Below are 21,873 nucleotides of genomic sequence, written 5' to 3' on the forward strand. Positions count from 1 at the left end.
AGTGACTGTCCCGCTACACCCACCCGGATTACTAGCCCAGTGACTGTCCCGCTGCACTGACCCGGATTACTAGCCCAGTGACTGTCCCGCTACACCGACCTGGATTACTAGCCCAGTGACTGTCCCGCTGCACCAACCCGGATTACTAACCCAGTGACTGTCCCGCTACACCGACCCGGATTACTAGCCCAGTGACTGTCCCGCTGCACCATGTCCCTTATTGAAACTGAGGTGCAGGTCAGTCATGGTCTGATTAATGGTCTCCGAGGGCTGAACGGTCCACTCTCCTTTTCCTCTGGCCTCTTGTTGTCCAGAATCCCGCAGCACCCCTCTTAACCACCCTCTGGGGCTGAGGAAATCACTCGCCTCTCCAACCAAAATAACCTGACATTTATATCGCCCCATTCACAGGCCCTGGACAGCTCAATGTGTTTTACAGCTAATGGAGCACTTTCCGCAGTCTCGTCACTGATGTCATGTGGGAAAACCAGTGGGCACAGGAAGATCCCACACGCAGCAATGTGAAAGTCTGTTTGGCAATGTTGGAGTGAGGGATAAATATTGGCCAGGACACCGAGCGGAAATGCCCCGCTCTTGAAAATAATGCCCGAGCAGGTGGATGGTACCTTGACTCACACCCGCTGAGAGATGGCACTTCCAACAGTGTGGCACTCTCTCAACGCTGCACTGCAGTGTCAGCCTTGGGTTTTATACTCGTGCTTTGAAATGGGATTTGAATCTGGAGCCTTGTGATTCAACGGAGCCAAGATTGACCCACAGAGCTGCAAACACATAAACCACCCAGGTGCAAGAAGGCTGCGTGTCCAGTACCCACATCTCCAACAATGCCACCAATGTCCTCAAATTAAACTTTTTTTTAAAAAAGTCTCGTGCCTCTAATCTTGTCCCAATCTCCCTCCCCTTGTCCTCCTTCTCGATTGAACCTTGCTGATGTCCTGAAGATCAGCAGGAAACTGTTCCTCCTACAGTGAATGGTAGAACCTTCAAGTGTATTGAAAGTCAGAGAGATCTAGGAGTACAGGTCCACAGGTCATTGAAAGGGGCAACACAGGTGGAGAAGGTAGTCAAGAAGGCATACGGCATGCTTGCCTTTATTGGCCGGGGCATTGAGTATAAGAATTGGCAAGTCATGTTGCAGCTGTATAGAACCTTAATTAGGCCACACTTGGAGTATAGTGTTCAATTCTGGTCGCCACACTACCAGAAAGATGTGGAGGCTTTAGAGAGGGTGCAGAAGAGATTTACCAGAATGTTGCCTGGTATGGAGGGCATTAGCTATGAGGAGCGGTTGAATAAACTCGGTTTGTTCTCACTGGAACGACGGAGGTCGAGGGGCGACCTGATAGAGGTCTACAAAATTATGAGGGGCATAGACAGAGTGGATAGTCAGAGGCTTTTCCCCAGGGTAGAGGGGTCAATTACTAGGGGGCAAGGTTTAGAGTAGATGTACGAGGCAAGATTTTTACGCAGAGGGTAGTGGGTGCCTGGAACTCGCTGCCGGAGGAGGCGGTGGAAGCAGGGATGATAGTGACATTTAAGGGGCATCTTGACAAATACATGAATAGGATGGGAATAGAGGGATACGGACCCAGGAAGTGTAGAAGATTGTAGTTTAGTCGGGCAGCATGGTCGGCACGGGCTTGGAGGGCCGAAGGGCCTGTTCCTGTGCTGTACATTTCTTTGTTCTTTGTTTGCCTCAAGCCCAGAGATAACGTGCTTTGTTCTTTGTGACGAGCAGCATTGGACAAGTTAATCACGGAGATCTGTGCTGTGCTTATCAAAGTGGTTTCAACTTTATTTGTTTTACCAACAGAATGGAAACATTCAGCAGAGTAGCATCAATCGTAGACATCACAGTCAACAGAAAAGCTCACCCAAGAAAAATACATTTTACATCTGGTTATACCTGATAGAATAAAATGGTACTCGTTACCACCATGCCAGTCCCACTATTACTAGTTATTCATCACTAGCTGCTGAAGTACCTGCTATTCGGTTACTGTTTATTAGTTACTAGTTGCTACTGTCTGTTTACTTTATCACTAATTATTAGGTACTGGCTGATAGAGCAACTGTGACGAGGTAACAGTCATTAATTATCCATCGCTAACATAAATCACTCCGTCACTATTATTATCACTTCTAATTATTGCTATTGTTCCTGTTACTCTATCACTGGTTATACTTGTCACTAGTTGACAGTCACTAATAATCCACCACTTGTTAGCCCATCATTAATCATTAGCTGCTACAGTACCTGTCATTTTCACTGACAGTATTCGACACGGAGTGTCCAGCAACTCCCCTCCCCCACCCGCCTTCAACCAAGAACACGTACAAAGTGACATGTGAAACCATCCCATAATAACAGGGCACTGGTTACCATGTGACCGTGTGCCAATGGGCTGGTTTTAAATCAAAAGGGCAGCACGATAACACAGTGGTTAGCACTGTTGCTTCACAGCTCCAGGGTCCCGGGTTCGATTCCCGGCTTGGGTCACTGTCTGTGCGGAGTCTGCACGTCCTCCCCGTGTCTGCGTGGGTTTCCTCCGGGTGCTCCGGTTTCCTCCCACAGCCCAAAGATGTGCAGGTTAGGTGGATTGGACATTCTGAATTCTCCCTCTGTGACCCGAACAGGCGCCGGAATGTGGCGACTAGGGGCTTTTCACAGTAACTTCATTGCAGTGTTAGTGTAAACCTACTTGTCTCACTAATAAAGATTATTATTATAAAAACCTACTCACTTACACAGTATTATTAGACTATACAGTAACATTATTCCAGACATCACCTTGAATATTCATAAATCCTCACTCTCACACACACAAACATTCACATCTCACACACACCTCACACACACTCACATCTCTCACACACACTCACATCTCTCACACACACACATCTCACACACACACACATCTCACACACACACACACACACACATCTCACACACACACAATCTGTGTTAAGGTGGTGTTCAGGTGGCTGCAGCTTCAGAACACATGACAATGTGTCATACTCAACAGGGTAAGTCACAGACTTAGTTTAAAACACAGACCTTTCCAGAGCCCCATCTGAAAGCAGAAAGAGAGAAAGACTAGGTTAAATAGTGTTAAACATAAGAAATTTGCATCAATACAGACAGAACACCTCCGTACAGGCAGAACACCTCAGTACAGGCAGAATAACCCCTAATACAAACAACATCTCAGTACAGGCAGAACACCTCAGTACAGGCAGAATAACCCCTAATACAAACAGAACACCTCAGTACAGGCAGAATAACCTAATACAGACAGCACATCTCAGTACAGGCAGAACACCTGATCACAGACAGAACATCTCAGTACAGACACAATAACTTCTAATTAATACAGACAACATCTCAGGACAGGCAGAATAACCCCTAATACAGTCAGAACACCTCAGTGTAGGCGGTGTACAGTGAATCCGGCCTCGTACTGTAATTACAGGCTTACATTAATTGCAGATGGTATACATAATTTGCAGGTTGTGTCCGGTAATTATAGACTACCTGGTGTATAGTAGTTACACTTGTGTTGAGTCATTAGGTGGTGTAGGTGTAAATAGGGGGAATTGTTGTCACTTGGAAGCTAACAACTAGAGTGTTGCTTAGAAGGTGTCTGTGAGAGCATAGGACATAAGATTGTAATGCGAGAGCGAGCTGGATTGTAATGTGAGCAAAATGGAGAGTTTGCGCAGATTGCGAATTCCACAGGGAAGGAGATGCTCGATTTAGTTGAATGAATTTGTTTGAAATAAACCAAGTGAATTAATTACATTAAAATAATTAAATATGTTGAGATGTTAGTGCAGATGATTGTCTGCCGTAATAGGAGTTTGTGGAACGCATCACAATTCTGGACAACATCCTCAGTAAGTGTCCACATCTTACCAAATTCAGCAGATAGTTGTTGGGGGCCAAGCAACTGGACATTTTCATACAAGAGGTTCGATGTGAGCCCACTCCTGTTCCCAGTTCTTATCCAGAGTAATCTGAGGTGGTGTCGAATCCTCAGGATCATAGAATCCCCACAGTGCAGAAGGAGGCCATTCGGCCCATTGAGTCTGCACCGGCCCTTGGAAAGAGCAGCCCGCTGATGCTCTATTTCCATGACCACACCTCACCTTTTGGACACTAAGGGGCAATTGACAATCCACCTAACCTGAAAATCTTTGGACTGTGGGAGGAAACCGGAGCACCCGGAGGAATCCCACGCACACACAATAGAACATTACAGCGCAGTACGGGCCCTTCGGCCCTCGATGTTGCGCCGACCTGTGAAACCACTCTAAAGCCCATCTACACTATTCCCTTATCGTCCATATGTCTATCCAATGACCATTTGAATGCCCTTAATGTTGGCGAGTCCACTACTGTTGCAGGCAGTGCATTCCACGCCCTTACTACTCTCTGAGTAAAGAACCTACTTCTGACATCTGTCTTATATCTATCTCCCCTCAATTTAAAGCTATGGCCCCTCGTGCTAGACATCACCATCCGAGGAAAAAGGCTCTCACTGTCCACCCTATCTAATCCTCTGATCATCTTGTATGCCTCAATTAAGTCACCTCTTAACCTTCTTCTCTCTAACGAAAACAGCCTCAAGTCCCTCGGCCTTTCCTCATAAGATCTTCCCTCCATACCAGGCAACATTCTGGTAAATCTCCTCTGCACCCTTTCCAAAGCTTCCATATCCTTCCTATAATGTGGTGACCAGAACTGTACGCAATACTCCAAATTCGGCCGTACCAGAGTTTTGTACAGTGAATTCAGGCGATGTGCTGTGATTACAGGCGATGTATGACAGTGCACAGTGAATTCAGGCGATGTGCTGTGATTACAGGCAATGTATAACAGTGCACAGTGAATTCAGGCGATGTGCTGTGATTACAGCCGGTGTATAACAGTGCACAGTGAATTCAGGCGATGTGCTGTGATTACAGGCAATGTATAACAGTGCACAGTGAATTCAGGCGATGTGCTGTGATTACAGCCGGTGTATAACAGTGCACAGTGAATTCAGGCGATGTGCTGTGATTACAGGCTGTGTATAACAGTGCACAGTGAATTCAGGTGATGTGCTGTGATTACAGGCGGTGTATAACAGTGCACAGTGAATTCAGGCGATGTGCTGTGATTACAGCCGGTGTATAACAGTGCACAGTGAATTCAGGCGATGTGCTGTGATTACAGCTGGTGTATAACAGTGCACAGTGAATTCAGGCGATGTGCTGTGATTACAGGCTGTGTATAACAGTGCACAGTGAATTCAGGTGATGTGCTGTGATTACAGGCGATGTATGACAGTGCACAGTGAATTCAGGCGATGTGCTGTGATTACAGGCAATGTATAACAGTGCACAGTGAATTCAGGCGATGTGCTGTGATTACAGCCGGTGTATAACAGTGCACAGTGAATTCAGGCGATGTGCTGTGATTACAGGCAATGTATAACAGTGCACAGTGAATTCAGGCGATGTGCTGTGATTACAGCCGGTGTATAACAGTGCACAGTGAATTCAGGCGATGTGCTGTGATTACAGGCTGTGTATAACAGTGCACAGTGAATTCAGGCGATGTGCTGTGATTACAGCCGGTGTATAACAGTGCACAGTGAATTCAGGCGATGTGCTGTGATTACAGGCAATGTATAACAGTGCACAGTGAATTCAGGCGATGTGCTGTGATTACAGCCGGTGTATAACAGTGCACAGTGAATTCAGGCGATGTGCTGTGATTACAGGCTGTGTATAACAGTGCACAGTGAATTCAGGTGATGTGCTGTGATTACAGGCGGTGTATAACAGTGCACAGTGAATTCAGGCGATGTGCTGTGATTACAGCCGGTGTATAACAGTGCACAGTGAATTCAGGCGATGTGCTGTGATTACAGCTGGTGTATAACAGTGCACAGTGAATTCAGGCGATGTGCTGTGATTACAGGCTGTGTATAACAGTGCACAGTGAATTCAGGTGATGTGCTGTGATTACAGGCGGTGTATAACAGTGCACAGTGAATTCAGGCGATGTGCTGTGATTACAGGCGGTGTATAACGGTGCACAGTGAATTCAGGCGATGTGCTGTGATTGCAGGCGGTGTATAACAGTGCACAGGGAATACAGGCGGTGAGCCGAGAAGACATGCGACAGAACAAAGTGCTACTATTGGGTGAAACCCAAAGGCTAACGGGTCACCTATTAGCGGGAAAAACCTGAAATGCAGATACAGTTAGGACACAAGCAGACTCACACTGATTCAGGACACAGACAGACTCACACTGATTCAGGACAAAGGCAGACTCACACTGATTCAGGACAAAGGCAGACTCACAGTGATTCAGGACACAGGCAGACTCACAGTGATTCAGGACACAGGCAGACACATACTGATTCAGGGCACAGGCGGACTCACAGTGATTCAGGACACAGGCAGACTCACGCTGATGCAGGACACAGGCAGACTCACACCGATTCAGGACACAGACTCACACTGATTTAGGACACAGGGAGACTCACACTGATTCAGGACACAGGCAGACACACTGATTCAGGACACAGGCAGACGTACAGTGATTCAGGACACAGGCAGACACACGCTGATGCAGGACACAGGCAGACTCACAGAGATTCAGGACACAGGCAGACTCACAGTGATTCAGGACACAGGCAGACACACACTGATGCAGGACACAGGCAGTCTCACACAGGTTCAGGACACAGGCAGACTCACACTGATTCAGGACACAGACAGACTCACACTGATTCAGGACGCAGGCAGACTCACACTGATTCAGGACACAGGCAGACTCACACTGATTCGGGACACAGGCAGACTCACACTGATTCAGGACACAGACAGACTCACACTGTTTCAGGACACAGACAGACTCACACTGATTCAGGACACAGGCAGAATCACACTGATTCAGGACACAGGCAGAATCACACTGATTCAGGACACAGGCAGGCACTCAGTGATTCAGAACACAGATAGACTCACACTGATGCAGGACACAGGCAGACTCACTGATTCAGGACACAGGCAGACTCACACTGATTCAGGACACAGGCAGACACACACTGATGGAGGACACAGGAAGACACACCGATTCGGGACACAGGCAGACACAGTCAGGACACAGATAGATTCACACTGATTCAGGACACAGACAGACTCACACTGATTCAGGACACAGGCAGACTCACACTGATTCGGGACACAGGCAGACTCACACTGATTGAGGACACAGGCAGACACAGTCAGGACACAGGCAGACTCACACTGAATCAGGACACAGGCAGACTTACACTGATTCAGGACACAGACAGACACACTGATTCAGGACCCACACAGACTCACACTGATTCAGGACACAGACAGACACAGTCAGGACACAGACAGACTCACACTGATTCAGGGCACAGACAGACACACACTGATTCAGGACACAGGCAGACTCACACTGATTCAGACACAGACAGACTCACACTGATTCAGGACACAGGCAGACTCACAGTTATTCAGGACACAGGCAGACTCTCACTAGTTCAGGACACAGACAGACTCACAGTGATTCAGGACGCGGGCAGACTCACAGTTATTCAGGACACAGGCAGACTCACACTGATTCAGGACACAGGCAGACTCACAGTTATTCAGGACACAGGCAGACTCGCACTATTTCAGGACGCAGGCAGACTCTCAGTTATTCAGGACACAGGCAGACTCGCACTATTTCAGGACACAGGCAGACTCACACTGTTTCAGGACACAGACAGACTCACAGTGATTCAGGACACAGGCAGACTCACACTGATTCAGGACACAGACGACTCACACTGTTTCAGGACACAGACAGACTCACACTGATGCAGGACACAGGCAGACTCACTGATTCAGGACACAGATAGACTCACACTGATTCGGGACACAGGCAGACTCACACTGATTCAGGACACAGGCAGAATCACACTGATTCAGGACACAGGCAGGCACTCAGTGATTCAGAACACAGATAGACTCACACAGATGCAGGACACAGGCAGACTCACTGATTCAGGACACAGATAGACTCACACTGATTCAGGACACAGGCAGACTCACACTGATTCAGGACACAGGCAGACACACACTGATGGAGGACACAGGAAGACACACCGATTCGGGACACAGGCAGACACAGTCAGGACACAGATAGATTCACACTGATTCAGGACACAGACAGACTCACACTGATTAAGGACACAGGCAGACTCACACTGATTCGGGACACAGACAGACTCACACTGATTGAGGACACAGGCAGACACAGTCAGGACACAGGCAGACTCACACTGAATCAGGACACAGGCAGACTTACACTGATTCAGGACCCACACAGACTCACACTGATTCAGGACACAGACAGACACAGTCAGGACACAGACAGACTCACACTGATTCAGGACACAGACAGACACCCACTGATTCAGGACACAGGCAGACTCACACTGATTCAGACACAGACAGACTCACACTGATTCAGGACACAGGCAGACTCACAGTTATTCAGGACACAGGCAGACTCGCACTAGTTCAGGACACAGACAGACTCACAGTGATTCAGGACGCGGGCAGACTCACAGTTATTCAGGACACAGGCAGACTCACACTGATTCAGGACACAGGCAGACTCACAGTTATTCAGGACACAGGCAGACTCGCACTATTTCAGGACGCAGGCAGACTCTCAGTTATTCAGGACACAGGCAGACTCACACTGATTCAGGACACAGGCAGACTCACACTGATTCAGACACAGACAGACTCACACTGATTCAGGACACAGGCAGACTCACAGTTATTCAGGACACAGGCAGACTCGCACTAGTTCAGGACACAGACAGACTCACAGTGATTCAGGACGCGGGCAGACTCACAGTTATTCAGGACACAGGCAGACTCACACTGATTCAGGACACAGGCAGACTCACAGTTATTCAGGACACAGGCAGACTCGCACTATTTCAGGACGCAGGCAGACTCTCAGTTATTCAGGACACAGGCAGACTCACACTGATTCAGGACACAGGCAGACTCACAGTTATTCAGGACACAGGCAGACTCGCACTATTTCAGGACACAGACAGACTCACAGTGATTCAGGACACAGGCAGACACACACTGATTCAGGACAGAGACAGACTCACACTAATTCAGGACACAGACAGACTCACACTGATTAAGGACACAGACAGACACAGTCAGGACACAGACAGACTCACACTGATTCAGGACACAGACAGACTCACACTGATTCAGGACACAGGCAGACTCACACTGTTTCAGGACACAGGCAGACTCACACTGTTTCAGGACACAGGCAGACTCTCACTGTTTCAGGACACAGGCAGACTCACACTGATTCAGGACACAGGCAGACTCACACTGTTTCAGGACACAGACAGACTCACACTGATTCAGGACACAGACAGACTCACACTGATTCAGGACACAGGCAGACTCACAGTGATTCAGGACACAGGCAGACTCACACTGATTCAGGACACAGGCAGACTCACACTGTTTCAGGACACAGACAGACTCACACTGATTCAGGACACAGACAGACTCACAATGATTCAGGACACAGGCAGACTCACACTGATTCAGGACACAGGCAGACTCACACTGATTCAGGACACAGACAGACTCACACTGATTCAGGACACAGGCAGACTCACACTGATTCAGGACACAGACAGACTCACACTGTTTCAGGACACAGACAGACTCACACTGATTCAGGACACAGGCAGACGCACAGTTATTCAGGACACAGGCAGACTCACAGTTATTCAGGACACAGGCAGACTCGCACTAGTTCAGGACACAGACAGACTCACAGTGATTCAGGACGCGGGCAGACTCACAGTTATTCAGGACACAGGCAGACTCACACTGATTCAGGACACAGGCAGACTCACAGTTATTCAGGACACAGGCAGACTCGCACTATTTCAGGACGCAGGCATACTCTCAGTTATTCAGGACACAGGCAGACTCACACTGATTCAGGACACAGGCAGACTCACAGTTATTCAGGACACAGGCAGACTCGCACTATTTCAGGACACAGACAGACTCACAGTGATTCAGGACACAGGCAGACACACACTGATTCAGGACAGAGACAGACTCACACTAATTCAGGACACAGACAGACTCACACTGATTAAGGACACAGGCAGACTCACACTGTTTCAGGACACAGACAGACTCACACTGATTCAGGACACAGGCAGACTCACAATGATTCCACCCACCTTTCTGTGGGCCTCTCCGAAGGCTGTCGGTGAGTTGATACAACTCATCCTTAAATTCTTCATTTGGATTCTGGACTTCCCACATTTCGAACATTGATTGGCAGGCAGCCAACTCCTCCAGGATGAAATCTGCTTCCCAGTCACAGGGTGAGGGCAAGGGTCCGGCACGGGCACCGTGGGGGCTGAAGTGGCTTCCGTTCCCCATTGGGGACAAGCTGAGCTCCATCGAACAGACCGAGGGGTCGGGGCTGATGGAGCTGCGATCTGCCCCATCCCCAGCCCCGACAATGTGAGCATCGAGGCAGAGGCGATTGTCCCGTCGCGGGGGGGTGGGGTCGCCCCAGGGTTGGCCAAGATTATCTTGCTGCAGACACTCGGCCCACTCTGAGGCCACCTGTCTGGGTGGCGCCGCCCCCTGTAGATCAGCCACTTCACCTGGGGTACTGTAGACCGCAAAGCCCTGTGCCAGGCCGCTGATCTGTTCTGCCAGAATGCTGATCTCTGTCCATTCCTTCTCAGTGTATTGAGAAGACATGTGGACGTCACCTGACCCCTCTGGAGTTGACACAAAGTCTGGCACCAAGGGGGCGTCGCCCTGGTCCTGGGACATGGCGAGTTTGTGGTGAGCTGCGTACCCTGACATGGCATTCAGTTCACCGGCAAAATCAAAGCCATCAGCTGGACTCCCGGCACCCTGAGCGAATGGCTTGTACTGGAGTGTGTAGGCAGGGATATGGCCTGGAGTCTCACTGTCTGCTGGACAGGTCCCCAATACAGATGGATCGCTGGACAGGAGAGGGTCTCCGTGCATCAACAATTCGGAGAGACTGGTGAGCTCGACAAAGCTCGTCTCGTTCGCCACGGTGGCGAGCCGCTTTCTCTTTGGGCTGTTGGACGGCGGCGCTGTTTGGGGGTCCCCAGGACCGTGGCCCGGCCAATGGATGGGGACTGGAGGCGGGGCCTTAGATTGTGAGCCATCCCCGGAGGGACAAAACTGGCCAGAACTCTGAGGACTATGGCGGCGGTGAGGACGTATCAGCCGTGAGCGCTGATCAAAGGGGCAGACATCCAGGTGGGGGGGGAAGAGTTTTCGACGAAGGTGAACAGCCTCACATTCACTGCAAAGAGAAGCAAAGAAACAGGAACGTTACAACCTGAGGTACCCTCAATAACGACGCTTAGAGTGTGAACAGTAAAGAAGGCTTTAATAAACTAAGAACTATGTTAGAGCTGAGACGTGTGCTGACTGCTGCACTGCCCACAAGGCGGCCCCTTATATACGGCTCAGAGATGGGCGGAGCTGGAAGCGGAGTTCCCCAGGGTTCCAAGCCCGGTCTTAAAGGGGACATCGCCTGACATGATGACAAGGGTACAGTGTAACAGTAACCGTTCATCACACAACCAGAGAGATTCAGCTCACCACCCAACATCCATCTTCAGTCAGTACAACCCCATCTTTCGAAAGCCAACTGTTATCTCAGACCGCCCCCCCCCCCCCCATTATTGCCACTGACAGCTCCTTACCTGATCACAAGGTGGCAGCACTCCACTGTGTGTGTCGATCGGTCCAGATGTGCCCTCGTGTACACCCATACCCAGCTGTAGTCTTGGTGCTGAAGGCGAGCCACGATTTCAACACCAGCCGCACCAACATTAGTCACTGCAACAGTTTAAACACGCACATTCTAATTACTCAGTCAATATTCTTCAGTATGCAACATCTGTTGAGAGGACAATTGCCGAGTTTATCCAGTACAGCTACAACACTGAAGACTTGTGCTCCAGAACTTGCCGCACCCCTAGCCACGCTGTTCCAGTACAGCTACAACACTGGCATCTACCCGGCAATGTGGAAAATTGGCCAGGTGTGTCCTGTACACAAGAAACAGGACAAATCCAACCCAGCCAATTACCGCCCTATCAGTCTCCTCTCCATCATCAGCACAGTGACGGGAGGAGTCATCGACGGCGCTATCAAGTGGCACGTACTCAGCAATAACCTGCTCACGGACGCTCGGTTTGGGTTCCGCCCAGGGTCACTCAGCTCCTGACCTCATTACAGCCTTGGTTCACACCTGGACAAGAGAGCTGAATGCCAGAGGTGAGGTGAGAGTGACTGCCCTCGACATCAAGACAACATTTGACCGAGTGTGGCATCACGGAGCCCGAGCTAAACTGGAGCCAATGGGAATCAGGGGGAAAACTCTCCGCTGGGGGGGTCATACCCGGCACAAAGGAAGATGGTTGTGGTGGTTGGAGGTCAATCATCTCAGCTCCAGGACATCACTGCGGGGGTTCCACAGGGTCGTGTCCTCGGCCCAACCATCTTCAGCTGCTTCATCAATGACCTCCCTTCCATCATGAGGTCAGAAGTGGGGATGTTTGCGGGTGACTGCACAATGTTCAGCACCATTCGCCACTCCTCAGATAGTGAAGCAGTCCCTGTCCAAATGCAGCAAGACCTGGACAATATCCAGGCTCGGGGCTGACAAGGGGCAAGTTACATCCACGCCACACAAGTGCCCGGCAATGACCATCTCCAATAAGAGAGGATCTAACCACCGCCCCTTGACATTCAATAGCATTACCATCGCTGAATCCCCACAATCAACATCCTGGGGGTTACCATTGATCAGAAACTGAACTGGACCCAGCCACATTAATACTGTGGCTACAAGATGAGGTCAGCGTTCCCGCAATTTTTATTGCAGTTTCCCGCAACTTCGAAATTAACCAAGATTCAGATTCCATCAACAAAAGCAACTGGGAAGCTCATACCCCAGAGAGCCAGGGTCTGTGTGGAACTGTACCCCAGTGAGAGTCAGTGTGTGTGTAACTGTATCCCAGTGAGAGTCAGTGTGTGTGGAACTGTATCCCAGTGAGAGTCAGTGTGTGTGGAACTGTACCCCAGTGAGAGTCAGTGTGTGTGGAACTGTACCCCAGTGAGAGTCAGTGTGTGTGGAACTGTATCCCAGTGAGAGTCAGTGTTTGTGTAACTGTATCCCAGTGAGAGTCAGTGTGTGTGGGACTGTACCCCAGTGAGAGTCAGTGTGTGTGGGACTGTACCCCAGTGAGAGTCAGTGTGTGTGGAACTGTATCCTAGTAAGAGTCAGGTGTGTGGAACTGTACCCCAGTGAGAGTCAGTGTGTGTGTAACTGTACCCCAGTGAGAGTCAGTGTGTGTGGAACTGTACCCCAGTGAGAGTCAGTGTGTGTGGAACTGTACCCCAGTGAGAGTCAGTGTGTGTGTAACTGTATCCCAGTGAGAGTCAGTGTGTGTGTAACTGTACCCCAGTGAGAGTCAGTGTGTGTGTAACTGTACCCCAGTGAGAGTCAGTGTGTGTGGAACTGTACCCCAGTGAGAGTCAGTGTGTGTGGAACTGTATCCCAGTGAGAGTCAGTGTTTGTGTAACTGTATCCCAGTGAGAGTCAGTGTGTGTGGGACTGTACCCCAGTGAGAGTCAGTGTGTGTGGGACTGTACCCCAGTGAGAGTCAGTGTGTGTGGAACTGTATCCTAGTAAGAGTCAGGTGTGTGGAACTGTACCCCAGTGAGAGTCAGTGTGTGTGTAACTGTACCCCAGTGAGAGTCAGTGTGTGTGGAACTGTACCCCAGTGAGAGTCAGTGTGTGTGGAACTGTATCCCAGTGAGAGTCAGTGTGTGTGGAACTGTATCCCAATGAGAGTCAGTGTGTGTGGAACTGTACCCCAGTGAGAGTTAGTGTGTGTGGAACTGTACCCCAGTGAGAGTCAGTGTGTGTGGAACTGTACCCCAGTGAGAGTCAGTGTGTGTGGAACTGTACCCCAGTGAGAGTCAGTGTGTGTGGAACTGTACCCCAGTGAGAGTCAGTGTGTGTGGAACTGTACCCCAGTGAGAGTCAGTGTGTGTGGAACTGTACCCCAGTGAGAGTCAGTGTGTGTGGAACTGTATCCCAGTGAGAGTCAGTGTGTGTGGAACTGTATCTCAGTGAGAGTCCGTGTGTGTGGAACTGTATCCCAGTGAGAGTCAGTGTGTGTGCAACTGTACCCCAGTGAGAGTCAGTGTGTGTGGAACTGTATCCCAGTGAGAGTCAGTGTGTGTGGAACTGTACCCCAGTGAGAGTCAGTGTGTGTGGAACTGTACCCCAGTGAGAGTCAGTGTGTGTGGAACTGTATCCCAGTGAGAGTCAGTGTGTGTGGAACTGTATTCCAGTGAGAGTCAGTGTGTGTGGAACTGTACCCCAGTGAGAGTCAGTGTGTGTGGAACTGTATCCCAGTGAGAGTCAGTGTGTGTGGAACTGTATCCCCAGTGAGAGTCAGAGTGTGTGGAACTGTAACCCAGTGAGAATCAGTGTGTGTGGAACTGTATCCCAGTGAGAGTCAGTGTGTGTCGAACTGTCTCCCAGAGAGAGTCAGTGTGTGTGGAACTCTATCCCCAGTGAGAGTCAGTGTGTGTGGAACTGTACCCCAGTGAGAGTCAGTGTGTGTGGAACTGTACCCCAGTGAGAATCAGTGTGTGTCGAACTGTATCCCAGTGAGAGTCAGTGTGTGTGGAACTGTATCCCAGTGAGAGTCAGTGTGTGTGGAACTGTATCCCCAGTGAGAGTCAGAGTGTGTGGAACTGTAACCCAGTGAGAATCAGTGTGTGTGGAACTGTATCCCAGTGAGAGTCAGTGTGTGTCGAACTGTCTCCCAGTGAGAGTCAGTGTGTGTGGAACTGTATCCCCAGTGAGAGTCAGTGTGTGTGGAACTGTACCCCAGTGAGAGTCAGTGTGTGTGGAACTGTACCCCAGTGAGAATCAGTGTGTGTCGAACTGTATCCCAGTGAGAGTCAGTGTGTGGGGAACTGTACCCCAGTGAGAATCAGTGTGTGTGGAACTGTATCCCAGTGAGAGTCAGTGTGTGTGGAACTGTCTCCCAGTGAGAGTCAGTGTGTGTGGAACTATATCCCCAGTGAGAGTCAGTGTGTGTGGAACTGTACCCCAGTGAGTGTCAGTGTGTGTGGAACTGTACCCCAGTGAGAGTCAGTGTGTGTGGAACTGTAGCCCAGTGAGAGTCAGTGTGTGTGGAACTGTATCCCAGTGAGAGTCAGTGTGTGTGGAACTGTACCCCAGTGAGAGTCAGTGTGTGTGGAACTGTAACCCAGTGAGAGTCAGTGTGTGTGGAACTGTATCCCAGTGAGAGCCAGTGTTTGTGGAACTGTATCCCAGTGAGAGTCAGTGTGTGTGGAACTGTGTCCCAGTGAGAGTTAGTGTGTGTGGAACTGTAACCCAGTGAGAGTTAGTGTGGGTGGAACTGTACCCCAGTGAGAGTCAGTGTGTGTGGAACTGTATCTCAGTGAGAGTCAGTGTGTGTGGAACTGTACCCCAGTGAGAGTCAGAGTGTGTGGAACTGTATCCCAGTGAGAGACAGTGTGTGTGGAACTGTATCCCAGTGAGAGGCAGTGTGTGTGGAACTGTATCCCAGTGAGACTCCGTGTGTGTGGAACTGTATCCCAGTGAGAGTCAGGGTCTGTGTGGAACTGTATCCCAGTGGAAGTCAGTGTGTGTCGAACTGTATCCCAGTGAGAGTCAGTGTGTGTGGAACTGTACCCCAGTGAGAGTCAGTGTGTGTGGAACTGTACCCCAGTGAGAGTCAGTGTGTGTGGAACTGTACCCCAGTGAGAGTCAGTGTGTGTGGAACTGTATCCCAGTGAGAGTCAGTGTGTGTGGAACTGTACCCCAGTGAGAGTCAGTGTGTGTGGAACTGAACCCCAGTGAGAGTCAGTGTGTGTGGAACTGTATCTCAGTGAGAGTCAGTGTGTGGAACTGTACCCCAGTGAGAGTCAGTGTGTGTGGAACTGTATCCCAGTGAGAGTCAGTGTGTGTGGAACTGTACCCCAGTGAGAGTCAGTGTGTGTGGAACTGTATCCCAGTGAGAGTCAGTGTGTGTGTAACTGTACCCCAGTGAGAGCCAGTGTGTGTGGAACTGTACCCCAGTGAGAGTCAGGGTCTGTGTGGAACTGTATCCCAGTGAGAGTCAGTGTGTGTGGAACTGTATCCCAGTGAGAGTCAGTGTGTGTGGAAATGTATCCCAGTGAGAGTCAGTGTGTGTGGAACTGTATCCCAGTGAGAGTCAGTGTGTGTGGAACTGTGTCCCAGTGAGAGTCAGTGTGTGTGGAACTGTACCCCAGTGAGAGTCAGTGTGCGAGGAACTGTATCCCAGTGAGAGTCTGTGTGCGTGGGACTGTCCCCCAGTGAGAGTCAGTGTGTGTGGAACTGTATCCCAGTGAGAGTCAATGTGTGTGGAACTGTACCCCAGTGAGAGTCAGTGTGTGTGGAACTGTATACCAGTGAGAGTCAGTGTGTGTGGAACTGTATCCCAGTGAGAGTCAGTGTGTGTGGAACTGTACCCCAGTGAGAGTCAGTGTGTGTGGAACTGTACACCAGTGAGCGCCAGTGTGTGTGGAACTGCATCCCAGTGAGAGTCAGTGTGTGTGGAACTGTACCCCAGTGAGAGTCAGTGTGTGTGGAACTGTACCCCAGTGAGAGTCAGTGTGTGTGGAACTGTATCCCAGTGAGAGTCAGTGTGTGTGGAACTGTCTCCCAGTGAGAGTCCGTGTGTGAGGGACTGTACCCCAGTGAGAGTCCGTGTGTGTGGAACTGTATCCCAGTGAGAGTCTGTGTGCGTGGGACTGTATCCCAGTGAGAGTCAGTGTGTGTGGAACTGTACCCCAGTGAGAGTCAGTGTGTGTGGAACTGTACCCCAGTGAGAGTCAGTGTGTGTGGAACTGTATCCCAGTGAGAGTCAGTGTGTGTGGAACTGTCCCCCAGTGAGAGTCAGTGTGTGTGGAACTGTAACCCAGTGAGAGTCAGTGTGTGTGGAACTGTACCCCAGTGAGAGTCAGTGTGTGTGGAACTGTATCCCAGTGAGAGTCAGTGTGTGTGGAACTGTACCCCAGTGAGAGTCAGTGTGTGTGGAACTGTACCCCAGTGAGAGTCAGTGTGTGTGGAACTGTACCCCAGTGAGAGTCAGTGTGTGTGGAACTGTACCCCAGTGAGAGTCAGTGTGTGTGGAACTGTACCCCAGTGAGAGTCAGTGTGTGTGGACATGTACCCCAGTGAGAGTCAGTGTGTGTTGAACTGTATCCCAGTGAGAGTCAGTGTGTGTGGAACTGTATCCCAGTGAGAGTCAGTGTGTGTGGAACTGTATCCCAGTGAGAGTCAGTGTGTGTGGAACTGTACCCCAGTGAGAGTCAGTGTGTGTGGAACTGTACCCCAGTGAGAGTCAGTGTGTGTGGAACTGTACCCCAGAGAGTCAGGGTCTGTGTGGAACTGTATCCCAGTGAGAGTCAGTGTGTGTGGAACTGTACCCCAGAGAGTCAGGGTCTGTGTGGAACTGTATCCCAGTGAGAGTCAGTGTGTGTGGAACTGTACCCCAGTGAGAGTCAGTGTGTCTGGAACTGTACCCCAGTGAGAGTCAGTGTGTGTGGAACTGTACCCCAGTGAGAGTCAGTGTGTGTGGAACTGTACCCCAGAGAGTCAGGGTCTGTGTGGAACTGTATCCCAGAGAGTCAGTGTGTGTGGAACTGTACCCCAGAGAGTCAGGGTCTGTGTGGAACTGTATCCCAGTGAGAGTCAGTGTGTGTGGAACTGTACCCCAGTGAGAGTCAGTGTGTGTGGAACTGTACCCCAGTGAGAGTCAGTGTGTGTGGAACTGTACCCCAGTGAGAGTCAGTGTGTGTGGAACTGTATCCCAGTGAGAGTCAGTGTGTGTGGAACTGTAGCCCTGTGAGAGTCAGTGCGTGTGGAACTGTACCCCAGTGAGAGTCAGTGTGTGTGGAACTGTATCCCAGTGAGAGTCAGTGTGTGTGGAACTGTACCCCTGTGAGAGTCAGTGTGTGTGGAACTGTACAACAGTGAATGTCTGTGTGTGTGGAACTGTATCCCAGTGAGAGTCAGTGAGTGTGGAACTGTACCCCAGTGAGAGTCAGTGTGTGTGGAACTGTATCCCAGTGAGAGTCAGTGTGTGTGGAACTGTACCCCAGTGAGAGTCAGTGTGTGTGGAACTGTCCCCCAGTGAGAGGAAGTTTGTGTGGAACTGTATTCCAGTGAGAGTCAGTGTGTGTGGAACTGTACCCCACTGAGAGTCAGTGTGTGTGGAACTGTATCCCAGTGAGAGTCAGTGTGTGTGGAACTGTACCCCAGTGAGAGTCAGTGTATGTGGAACTGTAGCCCAGTGAGAGTCAGTGTGTGTGGAACTGTATCCCAGTGAGAGTCATTGTGTGTGGAACTGTATCCCAGTGAGAGTCAGTGTGTGTGGAACTGTATCCCAGTGAGAGTCAGTGTGTGTGGAACTGTGTCCCAGTGAGAGTTAGTGTGTGTGGAACTGTAACCCAGTGAGAGTCAGTGTGGGTGGAACTGTATCCCAGTGAGAGTCAGTGTGTGTGGAACTGTATCTCAGTGAGAGTCAGTGTGTGTGGAACTGTACCCCAGTGAGAGTCAGTGTGTGTGGAACTGTATCCCAGTGAGAGTCAGTGTGTGTGGAACTGTATCTCAGTGAGAGTCAGTGTGTGTGGAACTGTATCCCAGTGAGACTCAGTGTGTGTGGAACAGTATCCCAGTGAGAGTCAGGGTCTGTGTGGAACTGTATCCCAGTGAGAGTCAGTGTGTGTGGAACTGTATCCCAGTGAGAGTCAGTGTGTGTGGAACTGTACCCCAGTGAGAGTCAGTGTGTGTGGAACTGTATCCCAGTGAGAGTCAGTGTGTGTGGAACTGTATCCCAGTGAGAGTCAGTGTGTGTGGAACTGTACCCCAGTGAGAGTCAGTGTGTGTGGAACTGTACCCCAGTGAGAGTCAGTGTGTGTGGAACTGTATCCCAGTGAGAGTCAGTGTGTGTGGAACTGTACCCCAGTGAGAGTCAGTGTGTGTGGAACTGTACCCCAGTGAGAGTCAGTGTGTGTGGAACTGTATCCCAGTGAGAGTCTGTGTGTGTGGAACTGTATCCCAGTGAGAGTCAGTGTGTGTGGAACTGTATCCCAGTGAGAGTCAGTGTGTGTGTGGAACTGTATCCCAGTGAGAGTCAGTGTGTGTGGAACTGTACCCCAGTGAGAGTCAGTGTGCGTGGAACTGTATCCCAGTGAGAGTCTGTGTGCGTGGGACTGTCCCCCAGTGAGAGTCAGTGTGTGTGGGACTGTATCCCAGTGAGAGTCAGTGTGTGTGGAACTGTATCCCAGTGAGAGTCAGTGTGTGTGGATCTGTACCCCAGTGAGAGTCAGTGTGTGGGGAACTGTACCCCAGTGAGAGTCAGTGTGTGTGGAACTGTACCCCAGTGAGAGTCAGTGTGTGGAACTGTATCCCAGTGAGGGTCAGTGTGTGTGGAACTGTATCCCAGTGAGAGTCAGTGTGTGTGGAAATGTATCCCAGTGAGAGTCAGTGTGTGTGGAACTGTATCCCAGTGAGAGTCAATTTGTGTGGAACTGTATCCCAGTGAGAGTCAGTGTGTGTGGAACTGTATCCCAGTGAGAGTCAGTGTGTGTGGAAATGTATCCCAGTGAGAGTCAGTGTGTGTGGAACTGTATCCCAGTGAGAGTCAGTGTGTGTGGAACTGTGTCCCAGTGAGAGTCAGTGTGTGTGGAACTGTATCCCAGTGAGAGTCAGTGTGTGTGGAACTGTATCCCAGTGAGAGTCAGTGTGTGTGTGGAACTGTATCCCAGTGAGAGTCCGTGTGCGTGGGACTGTCCCCCAGTGAGAGTCAGTGTGTGTGGGACTGTATCCCTGTGAGAGTCAGTGTGTGTGGAACTGTACACCAGTGAGAGTCTGTGTGTGTGGAACTGTATCCCAATGAGAGTCAGTGTGTGGGGAACTGTACCCCAGAGAGAGTCAGTGTGTGTGGAACTGTAACCCAGTGAGAGTCAGTGTGTGTGGGACTGTATCCCAGTGAGAGTCAGTGTGTGTGGAACTGTATCCCAGTGAGATTCAGTGTGTGTGGAACTGTAACCCAGTGAGAGTCAGTGTGTGTGGAACTGTACCCCAGTGAGTCAGTGTGTGTGGAACTGTATCCCAGTGAGAGCCAGTGTGTGTGGAACTGTATCCCAGTGAGAGTCAGTGTGTGTGGAACTGTACCCCAGTGAGAGTCAGTTTGTGTGGAACTGTATCCCAGTGAGAGTCAGTGTGTGTGGAACTGTATCCCAGTGAGAGTCAGTGTGTGTGGAACTGTACCCCAGTGAGAGTCAGTGTGTGTGGAACTGTACCCCAGTGTGAGTCAGTGTGTGTGGAACTGTATCCCAGTGAGAGTCAGTGTGTGTGGAACTGTACCCCAGTGAGAGTCAGTGTGTGAGGAACTGTATCCCAGTGAGAGTCAGCGTGTGTGGAACTGTACCCCAGTGAGAGTCAGTGTGTGTGGAACTGTACCCCAGTGAGAGTCCGTGTGTGTGGAACCCGTATCCCAGTGAGAGTCAGTGTGTGTGGAACTGTACCCCAGTGAGAGTCAGTGTGTGTGGAACTGTATCTCAGTGAGAGTCAGTGTGTGTGGAACTGTATCCCAGTGAGAGTCAGTGTGTGTGGAACTGTATCCCAGTGAGAGTCAGTGTGTGTGTAACTGTATCCCAGTGAGGGTCAGTGTGTGTGGAACTGTATCCCAGTGAGAGTCAGTGTGTGTGGAACTGTACCCCAGTGAGAGTCAGTGTGTGGAACTGTATCCCAGTGAGAGTCAGTGTGTGTGGAACTGTACCCCAGTGAGAGCCCGTGTGTGGAACTGTACCCCAGTGAGAGTCAGTGTGTGTGGAACTGTATCCCAGTGAGAGTCAGTGTGTGTGGAACTGTACCCCAGTGAGAGTCAGTGTGTGTGGAACTGTACCCCAGTGAGAGTCAGTGTGTGTGGAACTGTACCCCAGTGAGAGCCCGTGTGTGGAACTGTACCCCAGTGAGAGTCAGTGTGTGTGGAACTGTATCCCAGTGAGAGTCAGTGTGTGTGGAACTGTACCCCAGTGAGAGTCAGTGTGTGTGGAACTGTACCCCAGTGAGAGTCAGTGTGTGTGGAACTGTACCCCAGTGAGAGTCAGTGTGTGTGGAACTGTACCCCAGTGAGAGCCCGTGTGTGGAACTGTACCCCAGTGAGAGTCAGTGTGTGTGGAACTGTACCCCAGTGAGAGTCAGTGTGTGTGGAACTGCATATCAGTGAGAGTCAGTGTGTGTGGAACTGTACCCCAGTGAGGATCAGTGTGTGTGGAACTGTCCCCCAGTGAGAGTCAGTGTGTGTGGAACTGTACCCCAGTGAGAGTCAGTGTGTGTGGAACTGTAGCCCAGTGAGAGTCAGTGTGTGTGGAACTGTATCCCAGTGAGAGTCAGTGTGTGTGGAACTGTACCCCAGTGAGAGTCAGTGTGTGTGGAACTGTATCCCAGTGAGAGTCAGTGTGTGTGGAACTGTATCCCAGTGAGAGTCAGTGTGTGTGGAACTGTATCCCAGTGAGAGTCAGTGTGTGTGGAACTGTATCCCAGTGAGAGTCAGTGTGTGTGTAACTGTATCCCAGTGAGAGTCAGTGTGTGTGGAACTGTACCCCAGTGAGA

The 21,873-nt window shown here is 50.4% G+C and overlaps 1 protein-coding gene across 1 annotated transcript in view; it reads right to left on the reverse strand.

Annotated features, from left to right (window-relative positions):
* Window positions 1-1,834: 1,834 nt before the first annotated feature.
* LOC140411537 (uncharacterized) overlaps window positions 1,835-21,873 on the reverse strand; it is a 151,461-nt gene continuing 131,422 nt past the window's right edge. Inside the window, exons 2-4 of the mRNA XM_072500624.1 lie at window positions 11,876-12,011; window positions 10,352-11,469; window positions 1,835-3,095 (exon numbers count right to left, since the gene is read on the reverse strand). Of these exons, the coding sequence (XP_072356725.1) occupies window positions 3,067-3,095; window positions 10,352-11,469; window positions 11,876-12,011 (1,283 nt within the window). The 3' untranslated portion in view covers window positions 1,835-3,066. The remainder of the gene's footprint in view (window positions 3,096-10,351; window positions 11,470-11,875; window positions 12,012-21,873) is intronic.

The sequence above is a fragment of the Scyliorhinus torazame genome, chromosome 4 (assembly GCF_047496885.1).
Source record: "Scyliorhinus torazame isolate Kashiwa2021f chromosome 4, sScyTor2.1, whole genome shotgun sequence".
Classification (NCBI taxonomy): Eukaryota; Metazoa; Chordata; class Chondrichthyes; order Carcharhiniformes; family Scyliorhinidae; genus Scyliorhinus; species Scyliorhinus torazame.